Source organism: Petaurus breviceps, unplaced genomic scaffold (assembly GCF_028583685.1).
Source record: "Petaurus breviceps papuanus isolate PSGF00001 unplaced genomic scaffold, PetGlider_PUasm1.0 90792, whole genome shotgun sequence".
Taxonomy (NCBI): Eukaryota; Metazoa; Chordata; class Mammalia; order Diprotodontia; family Petauridae; genus Petaurus; species Petaurus breviceps.
Window position 1 is genome coordinate 19825971 of NW_027187347.1, and position 16149 is coordinate 19842119.

At 37.6% G+C, this 16149-nt stretch overlaps 1 protein-coding gene across 2 annotated transcripts in view; it reads left to right on the top strand.

The window, feature by feature from the left end:
• STXBP5L (syntaxin binding protein 5L) overlaps positions 1-16149 on the top strand; it is a 423473-nt gene that overhangs the window by 268090 nt on the left and 139234 nt on the right. For both annotated transcript variants that reach the window (XM_069070001.1, XM_069070002.1), the window contains 3 exons: positions 5512-5579; positions 11893-11933; positions 15426-15643. In XM_069070001.1, the coding sequence (XP_068926102.1) occupies positions 5512-5579; positions 11893-11933; positions 15426-15643 (327 nt within the window). The remainder of the gene's footprint in view (positions 1-5511; positions 5580-11892; positions 11934-15425; positions 15644-16149) is intronic.

Below are 16149 nucleotides of genomic sequence, written 5' to 3' on the forward strand. Positions count from 1 at the left end.
CTCACTCACATGCACCCAAAATATCCAATCTGTTGTTAAATCTTGCTGGTTCTATTCTTACCATATCTCTCATTCAAATGTGCCTATGTCCTTTTCTCCCCATTTGGAGTCAACTCTGTAGTTGAGACATTCATCACCTCTCACCTCGATTATTTAATAAACTTCCTAATTGTTCTCCTATCCTCAAGTCTCTGTCCACTCCAACCTGTTGCCAAAGTGATTTTCCGAAAGTGTGAGTCTGGCAATGCCATCCCTCTCCCTTCTCAATAAACCCTAGTGCTGCACCCTATTACCTCCAAGATAACATACAAAATTTTTTTCTTTCACATTTAAATCGCTTTATGACCTAGCCCCTTTTGCCAGTCTTCTTACACTTTTACTCCTCTCCACCAATTCTGTGATTCAGTTACTCTGGTCTACTTGCTGTTTCTTGCAAGGTCTTCCCTCTGTCTTCATGTCTCATCTTTTCTAACCTCTCTGCAGCTTTCAACACTGGCAATCACCCCCTTATTTATATTCTCTTCTCTCTAGGTTTTCATAGCATTACTGTCTCCTAATTCTCCTCCTACATATCTGATTGCTCCTCAGTCTCCTTTGCTAAATCTTTGTGCATGTTGTGCATACTAATCATGGGTGTCCCCCATGACTCTGTCCTGGGTCCTCTTCTCCTCAGCCCATGTGCTGTTTCACTTAGTGATGTCATAAGAATTCCATGGACTGCATTGTCCTCTCTTTGCTAACAATTCTCAAATCTACTTATCCAGACCCAGCCACTTGACTGACCTCAAGTCTCACCTCCCCAGCTCCTAACAGATATCTTGAACTGGGTGTCCCTTAGACATCTTTACCCCAGCATGTCAAAAACTGAGCTTTCTTTCCTCCAAAACCTTCCCCTCTTCCTAATATCTATTTTATTGCTGAGGACCCCACCATCCTCCCACGTCACCCAGGCTTACAACCTAGATGTCATCTTCTCCACTTCACTCTTTCTTATCCCTTCCCCGTGTCCAATCTCGTGCCAGGACCTGTTGCTTCTACTTTCCTGTCATCACTCAGATACACTCCCTTCTCTCCTTTGACACCAACAACCCGGCATTACTTCATTCCTGGACTATTGCAATAGTCTATAGGTTGGTCTCTCTTCTACACATCTGTCCCCACCAGGCCATCCTCTACTTAGTCATCAAAGTGATCTTCCTAAAGCTTAGGTCTGGCCATGTTACCCCACCCCACCCCTTCTTTCAAAAAATTCCAGTGAGACTCTATATCCTCCAGGACCAAACATAAAATCCTCTTTTTGGCATTCAAAACCATTCATAACCTTCCCCCTCTTTCCAGTCTTCTTTCGCTTTATCCCTTCCTCACCTTCCCCTTCTCCCTGCCCCAGTTAAGTAGCACAATGGATAGAGTGCTAGCCCTGGAGTCAGGGAGCCCTGAGGGCCTCAGACACTTAATCTCTTTGCCTCAGTTTCCTCACCTGTAAAATGAGGGTAGCACCTACCTCCCAGGATCAAATGAAATAATAATTGTAAAGTCTGTACCATGGTGCCTGGCACCCAGTAAGCACTATAGAAATATTAGCTATTTATTATTCTTGTTGTCATCGTTATCATTATGTGATCCAGGGATACTGGCCTTCCTGCTGTTCCTCCAACAAGGTGTCCCATCTCCAGACACAGGGCATTGTTCTTAGCTGTCCCCCATGCCTGGAATGCCCTTCCTCCTCCTTGTCTCTCCCTCTTGGCTTTCTTCAAATCCTGGCTAAAATCCCACCTCGTGGGAAACCTTTTGTGATGTCCTTAATTCTAGGGCCTTCCCTCTGTTGATTATTTCCGATTCATCCTGTTGTCTGTGAGTACCTGGCCTTTCTTTGTCTGCCCAGCACTTAACACAGCACCTGGTACATAGAAGGCTCCCCCATTGGCCTCCCCATTTCTGCCTCTTAGTTTCCCTGGCTTCTTTCAAGATTCAGCTCACATTCCATCTTCTATAGGAGGCCTTTCCCAGTAGCCTCCAGCCATAATCCTCAATGGCTACCTTTGACCTTCCATGTCTCTGTCCTGTATGTGCCTGTGATTATCCGTATTGTCTTCCTTGCACCCCCAGTGCTCAGCACAGTGACTGGCCCATAGACAGTAAGTGAGTGCATTATACTCCCTTGTTGGCTTGCAGGCTGACTACCTACCTGCTAAGGAGTTTTTCTCTGGTATATTTTCAGCTCATGCTACAGATAAGGGTAGGCAATTTGGTTTTTAAAGACTTCTTTACTGTACAAAATATAAATATATGTGTATGTATATGGTTTATTTTGTGCCTTTCCTGAATCATATTGTTCAGATATAAGCAGCAAATCCAGGTTTTTTGCAGTCTCTTCACTGTAGAACAAACAGGGCAAGCAGGAGAAACAGAAAAGGTATCTGCTCTACTTCTCTAGAAACGTAATGCCACCAAAGGAAGAGGCACGGAGAAGTCCTGACCTCCAAACACTCCCTAGTTTAAGTACTGCCCAGATTCAAATTCCCTACCTGCACATCAGATCAGATGCTAACAAGTACCTTTTCCAGGGTCAAGTCTATAGTTTGGGGGGGGACAGGGAGGGAGAGAGACCATCCAGTACACCAAACTTGCTGAAACATTAAGTAATTTGAATTATGATCATTTGTGATGTCATTAATGAGAAGCTGCCTTTCCTTTCAATGATTACTCAAAGCTGGCCTCCTCTGTAAACATTTCCTGTTAGCCTTCTGCACATATACTCCATTCCAAACAAGCTGCACTACTTCATGAACTTGGTGCCTTATCTCCCACTTCTCTTCATTCATGTACAGGCCAGCCCCCATGCCTAACTGTATTTCTTCCTTATCTCCAACTGCCAAAATACTTCTCATCATTCAGAGATGAGATATTACCTTCTCTATGGAGCCTAATCTCCCCAAGCCAAAAGTGTTCCCTTCCTCTTCAGATTTTCATAGAGCATTTTGGTTTTCCCCTTTGCTCTCATCACATTATACCTTAATTAATTTGTGCCATTTCCTGGCCTCTCTGAAGGGAATTGGAGTGTATACTGTACCACCTACCACCCTTTATCAGGTAAGACCACCTCTATTAAATCAAATTATCAAAGTCATTAATTTAGATGTAAAAGTCCTTAATCTCTGCAATAAGCAAAATGCTTCCATCCGTTGGATGATGAGATGCTGCTACCCAGGAAGTATATTGGGATTGTCTGAAGAGTTGGCCATACCTTCTCTTCTCTTCTCTATTCTGCCCCAGCCCCCTGCATTATCCCTTCCATATTCCCTGTCAGCAGAGAAATCTTATTTCCCCTCCTTTATGAAAATCAAGGACATCTGTCAGGATCTCCCTCTTTTCCTCGATTCCATGTCTCCATATCAGACTTGTATTCTCTTACTATTGGTGCTAGTTTTGGACAATGAGGTAGCCATTATCCTTTCCAAGGTCAATCCCTTTGCTTGTACCCTTGAACCTATACCTTCCCAAATCCCTTTGCAACTTGTCCTCTTTGCTTTCTTTTTCTAAAATATAGTCTCTCATTTCTGCCATCTTCTTGTCTTTTGTCTATAAACACAGCTGTCCCTCATCCATAAAAAAGCAAACAAGCAAAAATTTTCATTTAAGCCCCTCAAACTACTGTCTTATCTCTCTTTTACAAGCAAACTGGAAAAAGCCATATTTGATTCCAGCCACTCATCCATCTACTTTTCATCCCCTTGTAATCTGGCTCTCCTTCTACCTATCAGACTTCTCCTTCTGAGTGTATTTTTCTGGATTCTCATTCAGATGCTGCCCTCTAAATATATATGCCCCTCTGGGTTTGGTCTTGGGCTGTCTTCTCAACAGCATCTATAGATTTAATTACCATCTCTATGCTAACAATCCTCCAATCTACCTCTCCTGAACTATGTCTCTCAGAACTAAACATTTAAGTAGGTTAGAGAGCAGAGGAGCTATCACCTTTTTCCTGAAAGTTATGCCTTACTACTTTCATTTGCATTCACTATTTTGGCTGCCACTTCTTTGAGTTTGGAGTCCACTAAAACGGATATTTGCCTCCCCCATCTTGTGTTTGTGAAATTGATATTTTAAACTCAAGTGTAAGATTTACAAGTATCCCTATTGAGTCCCATCTTCTTACATTCAGCATTAGCTTTAGTCTTTTAGGATCTTCCTGGATCCTGCCTCTTTCATCCAGTGTGATAACCATATGTATTAGTTTTGTGTCATCTGAAAAATTTTGTAAGGATATCATCTGTTCCTTTATCCAATACAATAATCCAGTACAATCCAAAATGTTAAACAGTACAGAACCAAGCACACAAATCCCCGGGACACTCCACTGGAGTCTTCTTGAGAAAGTTGGCATTGAACCATTGTTGCCACTCTTAAGTTCTGGCATTTAATCGGTTCTAAATCCATCTAACTGTACTTTCAGCTAGTCCTTGCCTCTCTGTCTTTCCTTTAAAAATACTAAGAGGTACTTTGGAGGTAAACTATAGCCACAGCATTCTCCCAAGCTACCAGGGAAAGATTACCTAACTCTATGCAATCACCTCTTCCCTTGCTAGATGTTCACTAGCCATCTCTTTAATGATCCATTTTAGACATTTCCCAGAAGACAAAGTCAAGCTCATGCAGAATCTATACTTTTCCCTTCTTTTGAAAATCAGGGCAACATTTGCCCTTCTCTAGTTATGTGATACTTCTTTTCTCCATGATCTTTAAATACCACTAACAATAGCTTAGCTATCACATTTAAATTGAGGGTATCTAGGGTTCTTACTAGCTTCTTACCTATCTTGAATCTAAGCTTGTTAGCCATTTGTTATTAGGTTCTCCTTTAATTGTCCAAAAGACACTCTTCCTGGCAGACAAGATAGAAGGAAAATTATAAGTGAGTAGCTCCCCATCCTTTCTTTGGTTAATTATCTTAATTTCATCTACCCTGAGCAGTGGTTTTATGCATTCTTTGATCCTCTTCCTTTCCCCAGTATAGCTTAAAATCAAAACAGGAACACCCTTTTTTGTTGATCTTAGCTTTCCTCATAGCCCCAGCTCAGTTTTAGCCTTAGCACTTGTGATAATATTCTTACAGTACCATTCATGCTACCTTAACCATCCTGTCTCCTGCCCTTGCTTCCATCTTCAGTACATATATTTAAAAAATCTAAGTTGGGTTGGGGAGTTCCTTGTGCATCCACATAAGTCTCTTCAAACAAGTACATTTTTTTCTCCCCATCAGACTTATTTCTGGTTTTGTTTTGCTTTTTTTTTAAGAAATGATATTGATAAGAAAAACCCTAAATTTTACGGGAAATGTAATTATGGGTTTGGTGGTATTTGTTCTAGAAAGTAATTAAAATTTTGTAGCTATTTACTTCTATGTGCATATTTAAATAAGTTTTTTAAAATAAATAATGGGTGATTTAAAAAAATGTTTTAATGTATTCAGACTTCAAAATTAATGCTCTCATGTATGATTATTCTCTTTAGGAGTGGCCAGTCAGTGGAGGCACCTGGAACATTGGGGCACAAACATATCCAGAAATTATTATTACAGGGTAAGTAAGTAGAAGATCATTGGTGAATTAATCAAGAATTTATTAACTGTCTACTATGTGTCTAGATTTGTGCTAGTTGTTGGAGAATACAAGAGAAGCAAAAGACCACAGTCCTTACCATTAGAGAGCTTATGATCACATTGGCAATAAAGGACAAAGTCACATCAGAGGATTTTTAAGGCAAGCTGATGTCTTCTTTCTTTCCAACTCACCAAGTTATTTCTCTTTGAAGAAAGGAACCTGAACCAAGCTCAGGTGACACAATTTAGATAAGTAATACTCAACCAGAGATAATCTCATAGCTTTCATAATTGATTGCTTCTATATCCCATTAGATGGAGATACTAGAATAGCCAAGTCCTGATCTCTGGGTCAAATGCCCATGAGTATCTGCACATGCACACATGCACACACACATACATACACATACACACAATTTGTGTATACACAAATATGTATAGAATATCTATATCTATTATATATGTATATACTACATAGAGGAAGAGAAGTGAGAGACATTACCTCCTTCTTCCCTGCCCCCCCATTCAGGATAATCATTATTATAGGAATGTGGTTCTAGTACATCCAATATATTCTCTACCAGTACACAAAGAATCATAAAGCTAGAGGACAGACTATTAAAGTGGACAGCAGGAGAAGCTCCCACCCCACCCCAAAACACAAAGGGCAGATCTCTCTGTAGAAAAGATTGCCTTTAGGATCAACCCCTTTCTTTCACAAATCACAAAGCCCCTAGATGCCTTTGAAGATTCCCATTCTTCCCTCATAGTGTTTCCTTGCAGAACTGAGGTCAGCTGCTGCCATCTACTGGAGTTATCTTCTGCTGTTGGCGTTCCTTCTTTCTCAAAGGGGGAATTATCACTCTTTTATTAAACTCTCCATATCTGGGGCCAGTTGGAACATTTTAGCTCTTTTCTTAGGCGCGAAGCTATCCCCAGGTGGCACAGAAAACAACCTCTTAGCTCACAATCTTTTCCCCCAGTAATCTTGTTCCCCTTATTGGGAATTATCTGTGTCTTCTTGATATTTAGGATGGAGCAAGTAAATTCTTTTCATCTCTCATTGTTCCTCTGGTATCTAGCATGAGGTCAATGCATATTACTTCAAAGCTTTGAAAAGTACATATATATACACACGTATATGCACATACATATATATGTGTATATTTATAGATATATGTACACATACATAATTATCGGCATAAAGATGATTAGATCCATGAGATCAGATAGTACCAAAGAAGAAACCATAAACATAAAAGAGAAGAAGTCCTTTGCCACATCCTTGAGGGGACCACTCATTCTTAAAGGGAAGAAGATATGTGATGACTCAGCAAAAGGAAATTGAAACAAGTGATCAGACAAGAAGGAACCGATCTGGAGAGAGCTGTGCTTCTCATACAGCATAGTCCTGAGGACTTTCACCATCCTACTTGTCCTCTTTAGGACAGTTTCTTGTTTATCAATGGCTAATATTCCATAGCTAGTCTTTCGTGAGCATAAAAAGGGGGACTGTCACCTCCCTTCTTCTATGTGCTGTGCCTCTCTTAATGCAGACTAAAATCATTTTTTAGCCGCCATATTTCATTCATAATTCCTAAGACACAAATCTGACTGTCATTCTGTTGTTTAAAAATCTATCACCTCTAGAAGTAATTCTCCTCAGCCCGGTGCTTAAACAAACTCCTCCATCTGTCATTTTAAAAATTCACCCACCTTGTCCCTACCTTTTTTTTTAAGAATCTCACTTCTTTATTGATGTACACAGAGATTAAAATTTCTGATTCCCACACAAATAACAAAAATAAAAATAAAGACATTGTTCATTTTCGCATCTACTTTTTGCATAAAGAGAATTGATTATTGGAGAAAACCATCCAAAATATGGTCTAGAATGTTAAATGTTATGTCCATCTTGCCTGTAAAAGACCCCAGGGTATTCTATCGACTGGATTTAATATCCCTCCCCTGTATTTACTCTCTATATTCTAGCCAGATTGCCCTATTGGCTATTGCATAAACTTGACCTTTTATCTCTCCTCTCTTATGCCTTTGCAGAGACTATCCCCCATTCCTGAAATTCACTCCCTCCTCCATTTTTTCTTGCCTCAGATGAAATGTCATCTACTATGTAAAGCCCTTCTGGCTCACCTGGATTGTTAGTTCTCACTATTTGATCAAATTATCCTATCTGTGTGTAGTAAACTCTCTGAAGGCAAGAATGGCATTCTTTTTATCTTTGTATATGTACATAGAATAGAGCCTTGTAACTGATGGAAGTTTAACAAATGTTATTGAGCCTGCACTCCATTATAAGCTCTGGTCTTTGTGAGATGATGAACTCCTGTCTAGCCATACCTTTCCCCAAATTTCAACAACCAGGCTGGAAAAAATACTGAGCTGGAAGTCAGGAGACATAAGTTCTAGTCCCTGCTCTGATACTAATTTTAGACTTATATTTCCCACTTTGTAAAAATGAAGTAGTTGGAAAGATGGTCTCAAAGAGCACTTTTCATTCTAACTCAAGAGATTTGGGTTCCATTTTACTTTATCTCATCTCAGCCTCAATTTCAGTACAGTTTTATAAGGCTTCCTCTGTGACCTTGGGCAAATCACTTAATCTCTCTTAGGTCTCCTTTTCTTCCTCTGTAAAATGTAATTATGCTAGATGACCATTAAGGCCCTTCTCTGCTCTAGCATTATACTCTGATGGGTTTTTGTTTCTTTTGGAGAGAGGTGACTTCAAGTCTTCTTTCAACCCTCTCCTCAAAGCATCTCTTTGTATAAGGGTTAACAAACCACCATCCCCTTTTCCCAGTAACCCATCCTGATAACAAATCTTTTTTCCATGCCAAATGTGAAAAATCAGTGTCCTAAGTTATTGAGAATTACTAGTTAAACTAAGAAGCTATCAGTTGGCCTGCTTCCTTGGGGAGAGAGAAGTTGGTCAGCCTTCCCACTAGCAGGAATGTGGTATCCTGTGCTCTCTGTCCATGGGTCTGGTACACTGAAGATGATGTCTCTCCTATGGGCCAAGACTCCCCACCCCCCAATTAAGATTGCTTTCTGTGCTTATTTTGGCCTGGTTGACATCTCTGATCCTTGCATCTGGGCAAGCATCTATCCAGACTTTATGTTTTCCCTAATAAATTTCATCATATTATTTAGACTAGATAATTTCTAAAGTACCACCCTAGGCCTGCTGTTCTAGCCTATATAGATCTTTTTGGCTCCTTGGCTTTATTGTTCAGAGTATTAATTATCTCTCCTGCCTTTGTATCATCTGCATATTTGATAAACATATCACCTATACCTTTTTCCAAGTCATTTTTAAGAATTTTTAAAATGTACAAAACCAACTACAAATCCCTGGAACTTTCCATTAGAGCCTCCCTGCCTCTTCATGTTAAAATCTAGGTAAATCTGCATTCTCCATACCAAACTCTAAGTACCTTTGGGTTATTTGACAGTTCCCATTGTATTTCAAGCATTAGGTTATGATTCACACTCAGACTTGGCTTGCCTGCTTAAAGTCTTGCCTCAATAAAAGCAAAAGACTTCTCTGGTCTCTTTAAAAAAAGATGCTCATTTTTAGAAATTGGAGCTTATGAAAACCATCAGCTCATAAAGTCTTATTTTTCCAAGGATATAAATGCAATTACCCTTTGCTGTTCATTCCTGACATTTGGAGACATATTCATGTAAATTTGACCTTCTCAATATTTTTATTTTTTAGAATAATGTTAATTGCATTATTGAGAGGTAATATAGGACAGTAGACAGAGTACTGGCAGTGGAATCAGGAAGACCTAGGGGCTAGCTCCCCTCATGCTGGTCATCAGCTCCCTGGAGTTGATTTCAATCTTGGTGCTTTCTTTGAACCATCATTCCTCACTTGCCCAGATTGCTATCATGTTGAGTTACATCCTTAACACAAACACTGCCTTGCTGTTATTATATAGAAAAAGCACAGGACTGTCAGAGGATCAACATTTGGGATTTGGTTCTACTATGTACCATTCTCGTGACCATGACAAAATAGTTTTACCTCTCTGGATCTTTGTTTCTTCATCTAAAACACTGAAGATATTTACACATAAATCACATAGAATGGTTGTGAGTTTAAATGATGCAATGCAGAAAAATGCTTTGTAAATCTCAAAGCATGATATAAATGTGTGTCAAAATTCAAATTGTCAAGCATCTACTTAACAACTACAGCATGCAAGATATCGTTGGCGACCTTGATCACGACAGAGAACTGTCAATTTCTTAGGTGCTTTTGGAACCCAAAAGAAAAGAGAATAGGGGAGAAAAACAACCCTGAGATGTAGCAAACTTTTTTTTCATCCTCTAGTTTCAGCAAACTCAAAGTCACAGTCCCATTATTTACCCTGTTTTTTAATTGATTCTTGGAGTAGTAGAAGCCCATGAAAATGTATCCTCTGAAGCTCCAGGTACTTGCTATTCTCTGTTACTCACTTTCTGTATGTTCCACTAGGGTCCATACAGTACTTTTTCACTATTTTCACTAGGTAGGTGAATTGAATATTCCATAGGTGTGGATAAGAATATTTTGTTGTCTTTAGATAAAATGTCCAAAATAATTTTTAGCTAAATTTTAAGCTAGGGTGTAAGGAATTCCTAATTCTCTGTCAAGCCTGTTTCCAAGATGTGTATGAGATTTTTTTTTCATCCTCTAGTTGCCATCTCCATCCCTGATATCTGCCCATTGTCAGCCATAAACCTCATATCTCTTTGTTTCACTTTATGTTTCATGTTCCTATACTACTAGACTGTTAGGATATCTAAAAAATCCTGTTTTGCCCAGCTCAGTACTATTATACATCCAGATCTACATAAAAATTTATTTTTAGCCTTTATCACCTGAATTTTGATTGTTTAGCAATCCATTTTCCACAAATAACAGCATTACTTTCAATCTTATCATGCCTTATAATGTTTTTTCAACTGAAGTTGTTTTTAAGTAACCAGTATAGTCAATTAACATTTCAAATAGCATGAAAATCTTTTTTTATAAATTGTCTTGAGTTTATTCCAGATACTGTTTAAGTACTATAATGACCAAAAGTTTGCATCAGTTCACTTGATATATTTTATACTAAGCATCAAGACAATTTTGAAAAAAGTGCTAAAATACTATTATTGTATCATATCATTCTCATTGCTCACTTAACCATTTATTTCAATAAATGGTAACAAATGAACACTAATCATGTGATAAGACATTTCTTTTACTTTCAGATTAAGGGATGTATCTATGTATTTGTCTTTACTATGGATCAAAGCCCATTGCAGCTAACAAAAATTTTCCTATAGTAAATTTAAAGAACTTTACTAATTCTTTGTGTCTATTGAAGTGTATTATACTTCAATATATATAGTTTAAAATAAGTAGGATATTAGGGATGGATGAACTTCAAGAAGACTGAAAGGGAATGCTAAAAAAGAATATTTTTTAGATTTATTAATTTGTTTGGTTTTGCCTTGTTAAAGTCAAATGGCATATGGAAGGATTTTGTTCTTTTTTCCTATGTTCATTTGATCATTTGTGTTGATGGTTATAAATGTTTTAAGTTTATAATAGAAAAAAATTAGAAAATAAATGAACTCTTGAAAAGACTTCTGTGAACTAATGGCAGGTGAAGGGAGAAGAATGTGGACAATTTACTTAATAACAACAACATTAGAGATACAAACAACTTTAAAAATATAGGAACTCAAGGGGTACATAGGTGGCTCAGTGGATAGAGCACCAACCCTGGAGTCAGGAAGACCTGAATTAAAATCTGGTCTCAGACAATCACTAGCTGTGTGACCCTAGGCAAGTCACTTAACTCTGACACCCCCCCCCAAAAAAAAAGATATTATAACTCTGATCAACACAGTGACCAATCATGATTCTGGAAGGTGGAAAGAGACATTTTATTTTGGGACGTGGCCAAAATGAGAATTTTTTCTGCTTAGCTGTATATGTTTGTAACAGAAGTTTTACTTTTCTTTATTTATCAACAAGGGAAAGAAAATGGTGGGAGGAAGAGAAAGTAAATTTTGGTTTATTGGAAAAATGTAATTTAATTTTACAAATAAAGTAAAGAAAATAAGTGAGTTATAGTTTGGAACTTGGACTTTTTTGCTCTAAAGATATTGTCATTATAATGGTATTTATGTAACAGCATCTGATCAATAATACTCAGATTTTTGGATTTTCACCAATGATTAGGCATTTTAATTTCATCATGTTTTGATTGATGTTTAATTTCTCTCTCTAGTCATGCAGATGGATCAATAAAGTTTTGGGATGCTTCTGCAAGTAAGTTTTAAACTTCTCTTTTCTAGCATAAAAATTAGTTATGGAATTAATATTTTATGTACGATTTTACCTTGTATTGCATGGATTTTTTTTGCTACACTTTCTAGGATTCAATACATTATGGAAATTGATTCAACTTAATATTTTTGAAAGTGCTATGTATTTTCATTTTTATGTACAAAGGGCGTGTTGAATTGTCATCTTATCTCTACCACCTTCCTCATTTCTATCCAAGCTTAAAAAAATTTTTTTTTCAGTTTTCTCTTCTTCCAGATAAATTGAACTAAATCAACAAATAAATTGTAATCAACAGATATTTGTTGCATTCATCTTCAACAAGCATTCACTAACTATGTGCTCTGCATAAGACATTGTGTACCCTGCAAAGCAATAATGATTTTTAAAAATCAGATCCATGAGTTTGTTGATATAGGGAGATCTCAAGAAGGAAGCTTTCTCTGTTGACGCAGAACAGCAACTCTCATTCCACCTTTTTTTTCTCTTTGCTACCTGACTGTTCCAAGGGGCACATTTTTGTTTCTCTGACTCTCAACTTTTCTACTTCTTTTGAAACCCATTTCTTTATTGAATCTTCATCTAGCCCTTGGAAATTTTCCTTATGTTCTTATGCTTAACTTTTAAAACCTTTTTTAAACTTGTTTCATGGCAACCCATGTGGTTATAATAGCAATCTGTCTAAATATTTTCACCATCTACAACTGCTAGACAGACATAAGTTGTACTTCTAATCATAATGAATTGACCACTTTCAAGATTTTTGTGAAATTAATCAGTACCTACAAGTGGCAACTTCAAAGGAATGAAAATTAAGGAGTAAGTTGTGGGTCGTCATAGTTTCTTTCAAGGAGAAATTACATTGGCACTGTGTACAAAGGGCATACTGAATTGTACTTGTGATTGGCACTGTGGGCACTGTGATTGGATAAAGGAGATTGGAGCAGCTGTAGGAAGCTTTTGACAACCAAGTAAAGGTGTTTGAATTTGATAAAACAAGTACATTCTTGAATGAGGGAATAACAAGAAAATTGTTTTTCAGGAATTCTACTTTAACTACTATGTTTAAGATGAATTAGATCAGACTAAACATCAAATGTCTGCTGTAGTTGTCAAGCCCTGAGTAGTATAGTATTCTGATGACTTTCAACATGGCGTAGAAAAGATGGATCCAAGAGATTCTGCGGATAGGATTCTTAGGATTCTTTCCTAATTAATAGGACTTGGTGATGGATTGGATGTAAGAATCAAAGGAGTTAACAGTAACTCCAGGGTTTCAAGCTTGTTGAACCAGGAAGATTGTCTACCACATATCATGTGGTTCTTGATTATCTCATAATGCAGCGCTCTTGATAAGTTATTGTCAAAAGATCACAATGAGAAAAATTGAATCCTTTATACCAAGATTTATTGCAAAGCATGTGGAGGTAAAGATTCAGTTTCTTTTATAAGAAAATAAAAATTTAATCAAAATATAATTATATTTGGTGACATGCAAGAAAAATTGGGTCTAGGGTAGAATGGCAAAAATATATCTCTGAAGGTATGATTCAGGTATAAGGAATGAGAGAGGTCAAAGGTTTGTGGAACACACCAAAATCTCATGCCTATGTGTCATGAATACTTATTTTGGAGAAAAGAATTGGGAGGTAGTAGATATGGCAGGTGCCAAATAATGTCATGCAAAAAACATGAAATGTTGAAGCTGGTGAGGAGTCATTCCTCAGGGCAGCTCAGAAAAATAATGACACCAAAGGCTTGGAAAAATATCAAATCTAAGTATTACTAAAAAAAAAAAGAAATAAAGGAAAAAAAGAAATACAACAAAAGAATTTCAATACTGATTGAATTATATGCCTACTTTCTCATCTATACAATTCTTTTCTTTTTTTGGAGGGTGGGAGGCAGGGCAGTGGGGGGTTAAGAGACTTGCCCAAGCTAATAAGTGTATCAAGTGTCTGAGGCTAGATTTGAACTCAGATCCTCCTTACTTCAGGTCCCGTCCTCTATTCACTGTGACACCTAGCTGCCCCTATACAATTCTTTTGAGAATTATTTATGTATTCATTGAGGATATCCTTGATTTGGGGTATTAGAATTGACTAGGCATACTCTTAAAATTGATATTTCATAGTAGACTGCCTCTTTACAATCATATAATTATCTGAAATGTGGAAAGAATGTAAGATTCCACTGTGTTTATTGTTAAATATTTTTAAAAGCACTAAGATATAGCCCCTGAATATACCAAGACTATACCAGATACCTTAAAAAGAGAGTTAACTGGGGCGGCCAGGTAGCACAGCGAGTAAGAGCACCGGCTCCAGTGTTGAGAAGACCTGGAGATCGAATCCCGGGCTCAAACACTTAGCACCCACCCAGAAACACCTGGCTGTGTAACCTTGAGCAAGTTACTTAACCCCAATTGCTTAGGGACGGCCAGGTGGCTCATCGAGTGAGAACACCGGCTCCAGTGTTGGGACGACCTGGAGATCGAATCCTGGGCTCAGACACTCAGCACCACACCCAGAAATAACTGGCCGTGTAACCTTGAGCAAGTTACTTAAACCTGATTGCTTAAAAAAAAAAGAGAGTTAACTTTGCTCAGGTATCCTCTGATCATTATTATTCTCAAAGGACGAAAAAACAGTGAAATATGTGCCATTGTCATGAAGGAGATCTGGCATGAGAATCCATGTGAAAGAGAGACTCCTTCTAGCTAGTGGGGTCTTTTGGTTATTCTTGAAGAAGATCATGTGCTTTATAGGGAAGAGGCAGGAGGTTACTCAGTTGTGATGTAACAGGTATGGGATGCTTGTTAGGAAGCTTTCATAAAGCATAGATATTTTTAGCCAAATATTGTTGTGGAGGTTTCAGAAAAGGGGCAGAATGGGAAGAAAGCAGGTTTAGAGCAGATGAGTTCAGTGACCTGCCCAAGGTCACATAGCTAGTAAATGGTAAAGCCAGTATTTGAATTTGGGTCTTCTGATTCTCAGTCCTGTGCTCTATCAAGCTGTAGCTCATTCTCCTACAGTGGCTTCCAGGTGCTCTGGGCCCACCTCACAGTCATAAAAATGCCCCAGCTAACTAATATTGCTGTCAAACTACATTATGTTGTGCGGTCCTCAATGTTACAGAAAAAACTGATGAGGAAGCTGGTGTCTTCTAAAGGATAATTTGATGATATGTTCTTTAGTGTTTTCCTTAAGCCCAAAATTAAAGAGTAGGGTAAGAAAAATAATTAACTATCAATGGTTTTCCAGAGTGCCCACGTGCTTCATTGATAGTGTTCCTTCCAAAGGACAGAAGCAAAGTGTTTTCAACTAACATAAAATCATGGAGGGTAATTTGTGCTAAGTCATATGCCATGGAACCTTTACTAAATGATGATAAGGCTATTAAAATCATTCATTTTTAAGCATGTTGAAAGTGACTATCTTAAGTACAGGTCTTAAGTTGTGCTTCAATATTTTGCAGTAACTCTACAGATGCTGTACAAGTTAAAAACATCAAAAGTATTTGAAAAACAGAAGATAGGAGATGGAAAACAAACATCTGAAATTGTAGAGGAGGACCCTTATGCTGTCCAGATGATTTATTGGTGTCCTGAAAGCAGAATATTCTGTGTAGCAGGAGTTTCTGCATATGTCATTGTTTACAAATTCAGCAGGCATGAAATTACTACTGAAATAGTGGTAAGTCATTAAGAATGAAACTTCTACAGTTACAATGATTAAAGAAACTAAATGCAATAGACTATATCATATTTTAAGCTGGTGTTTGGTGTAATTTTAAGACAGTAGCATTTTATTATTAGTTTTGCTCAGTAAATGCTGAATTTGTTCAAAAAAGCGTAATATAAAGATCATTAAATCTGGAGTAACACTAATAGTAGTTAACACTTATATAGCATTTTAAATTTTGAAAAGCACTATATAAATATTATTACATTTTTTCCTCAAAAAATCCCTGGAAGGTAGGTGTTATTATTATTCCATTTTACAGTTGAGGAAATTGAGGTAGCCATTAAGTGACTGGTCTAGTGTTATAGAGCTAGCAAGAGTCTGAGGCTGGATTTGAACTCAGGGTTTCCTGGATTCAAATACCAACTATGCAACTACTAGTAACTGAGGACAAGTCATAACCTCTCTGGGTCTCAGTCTCCTTATATGCAAAATTAACATATATTCTTTGCTTATCA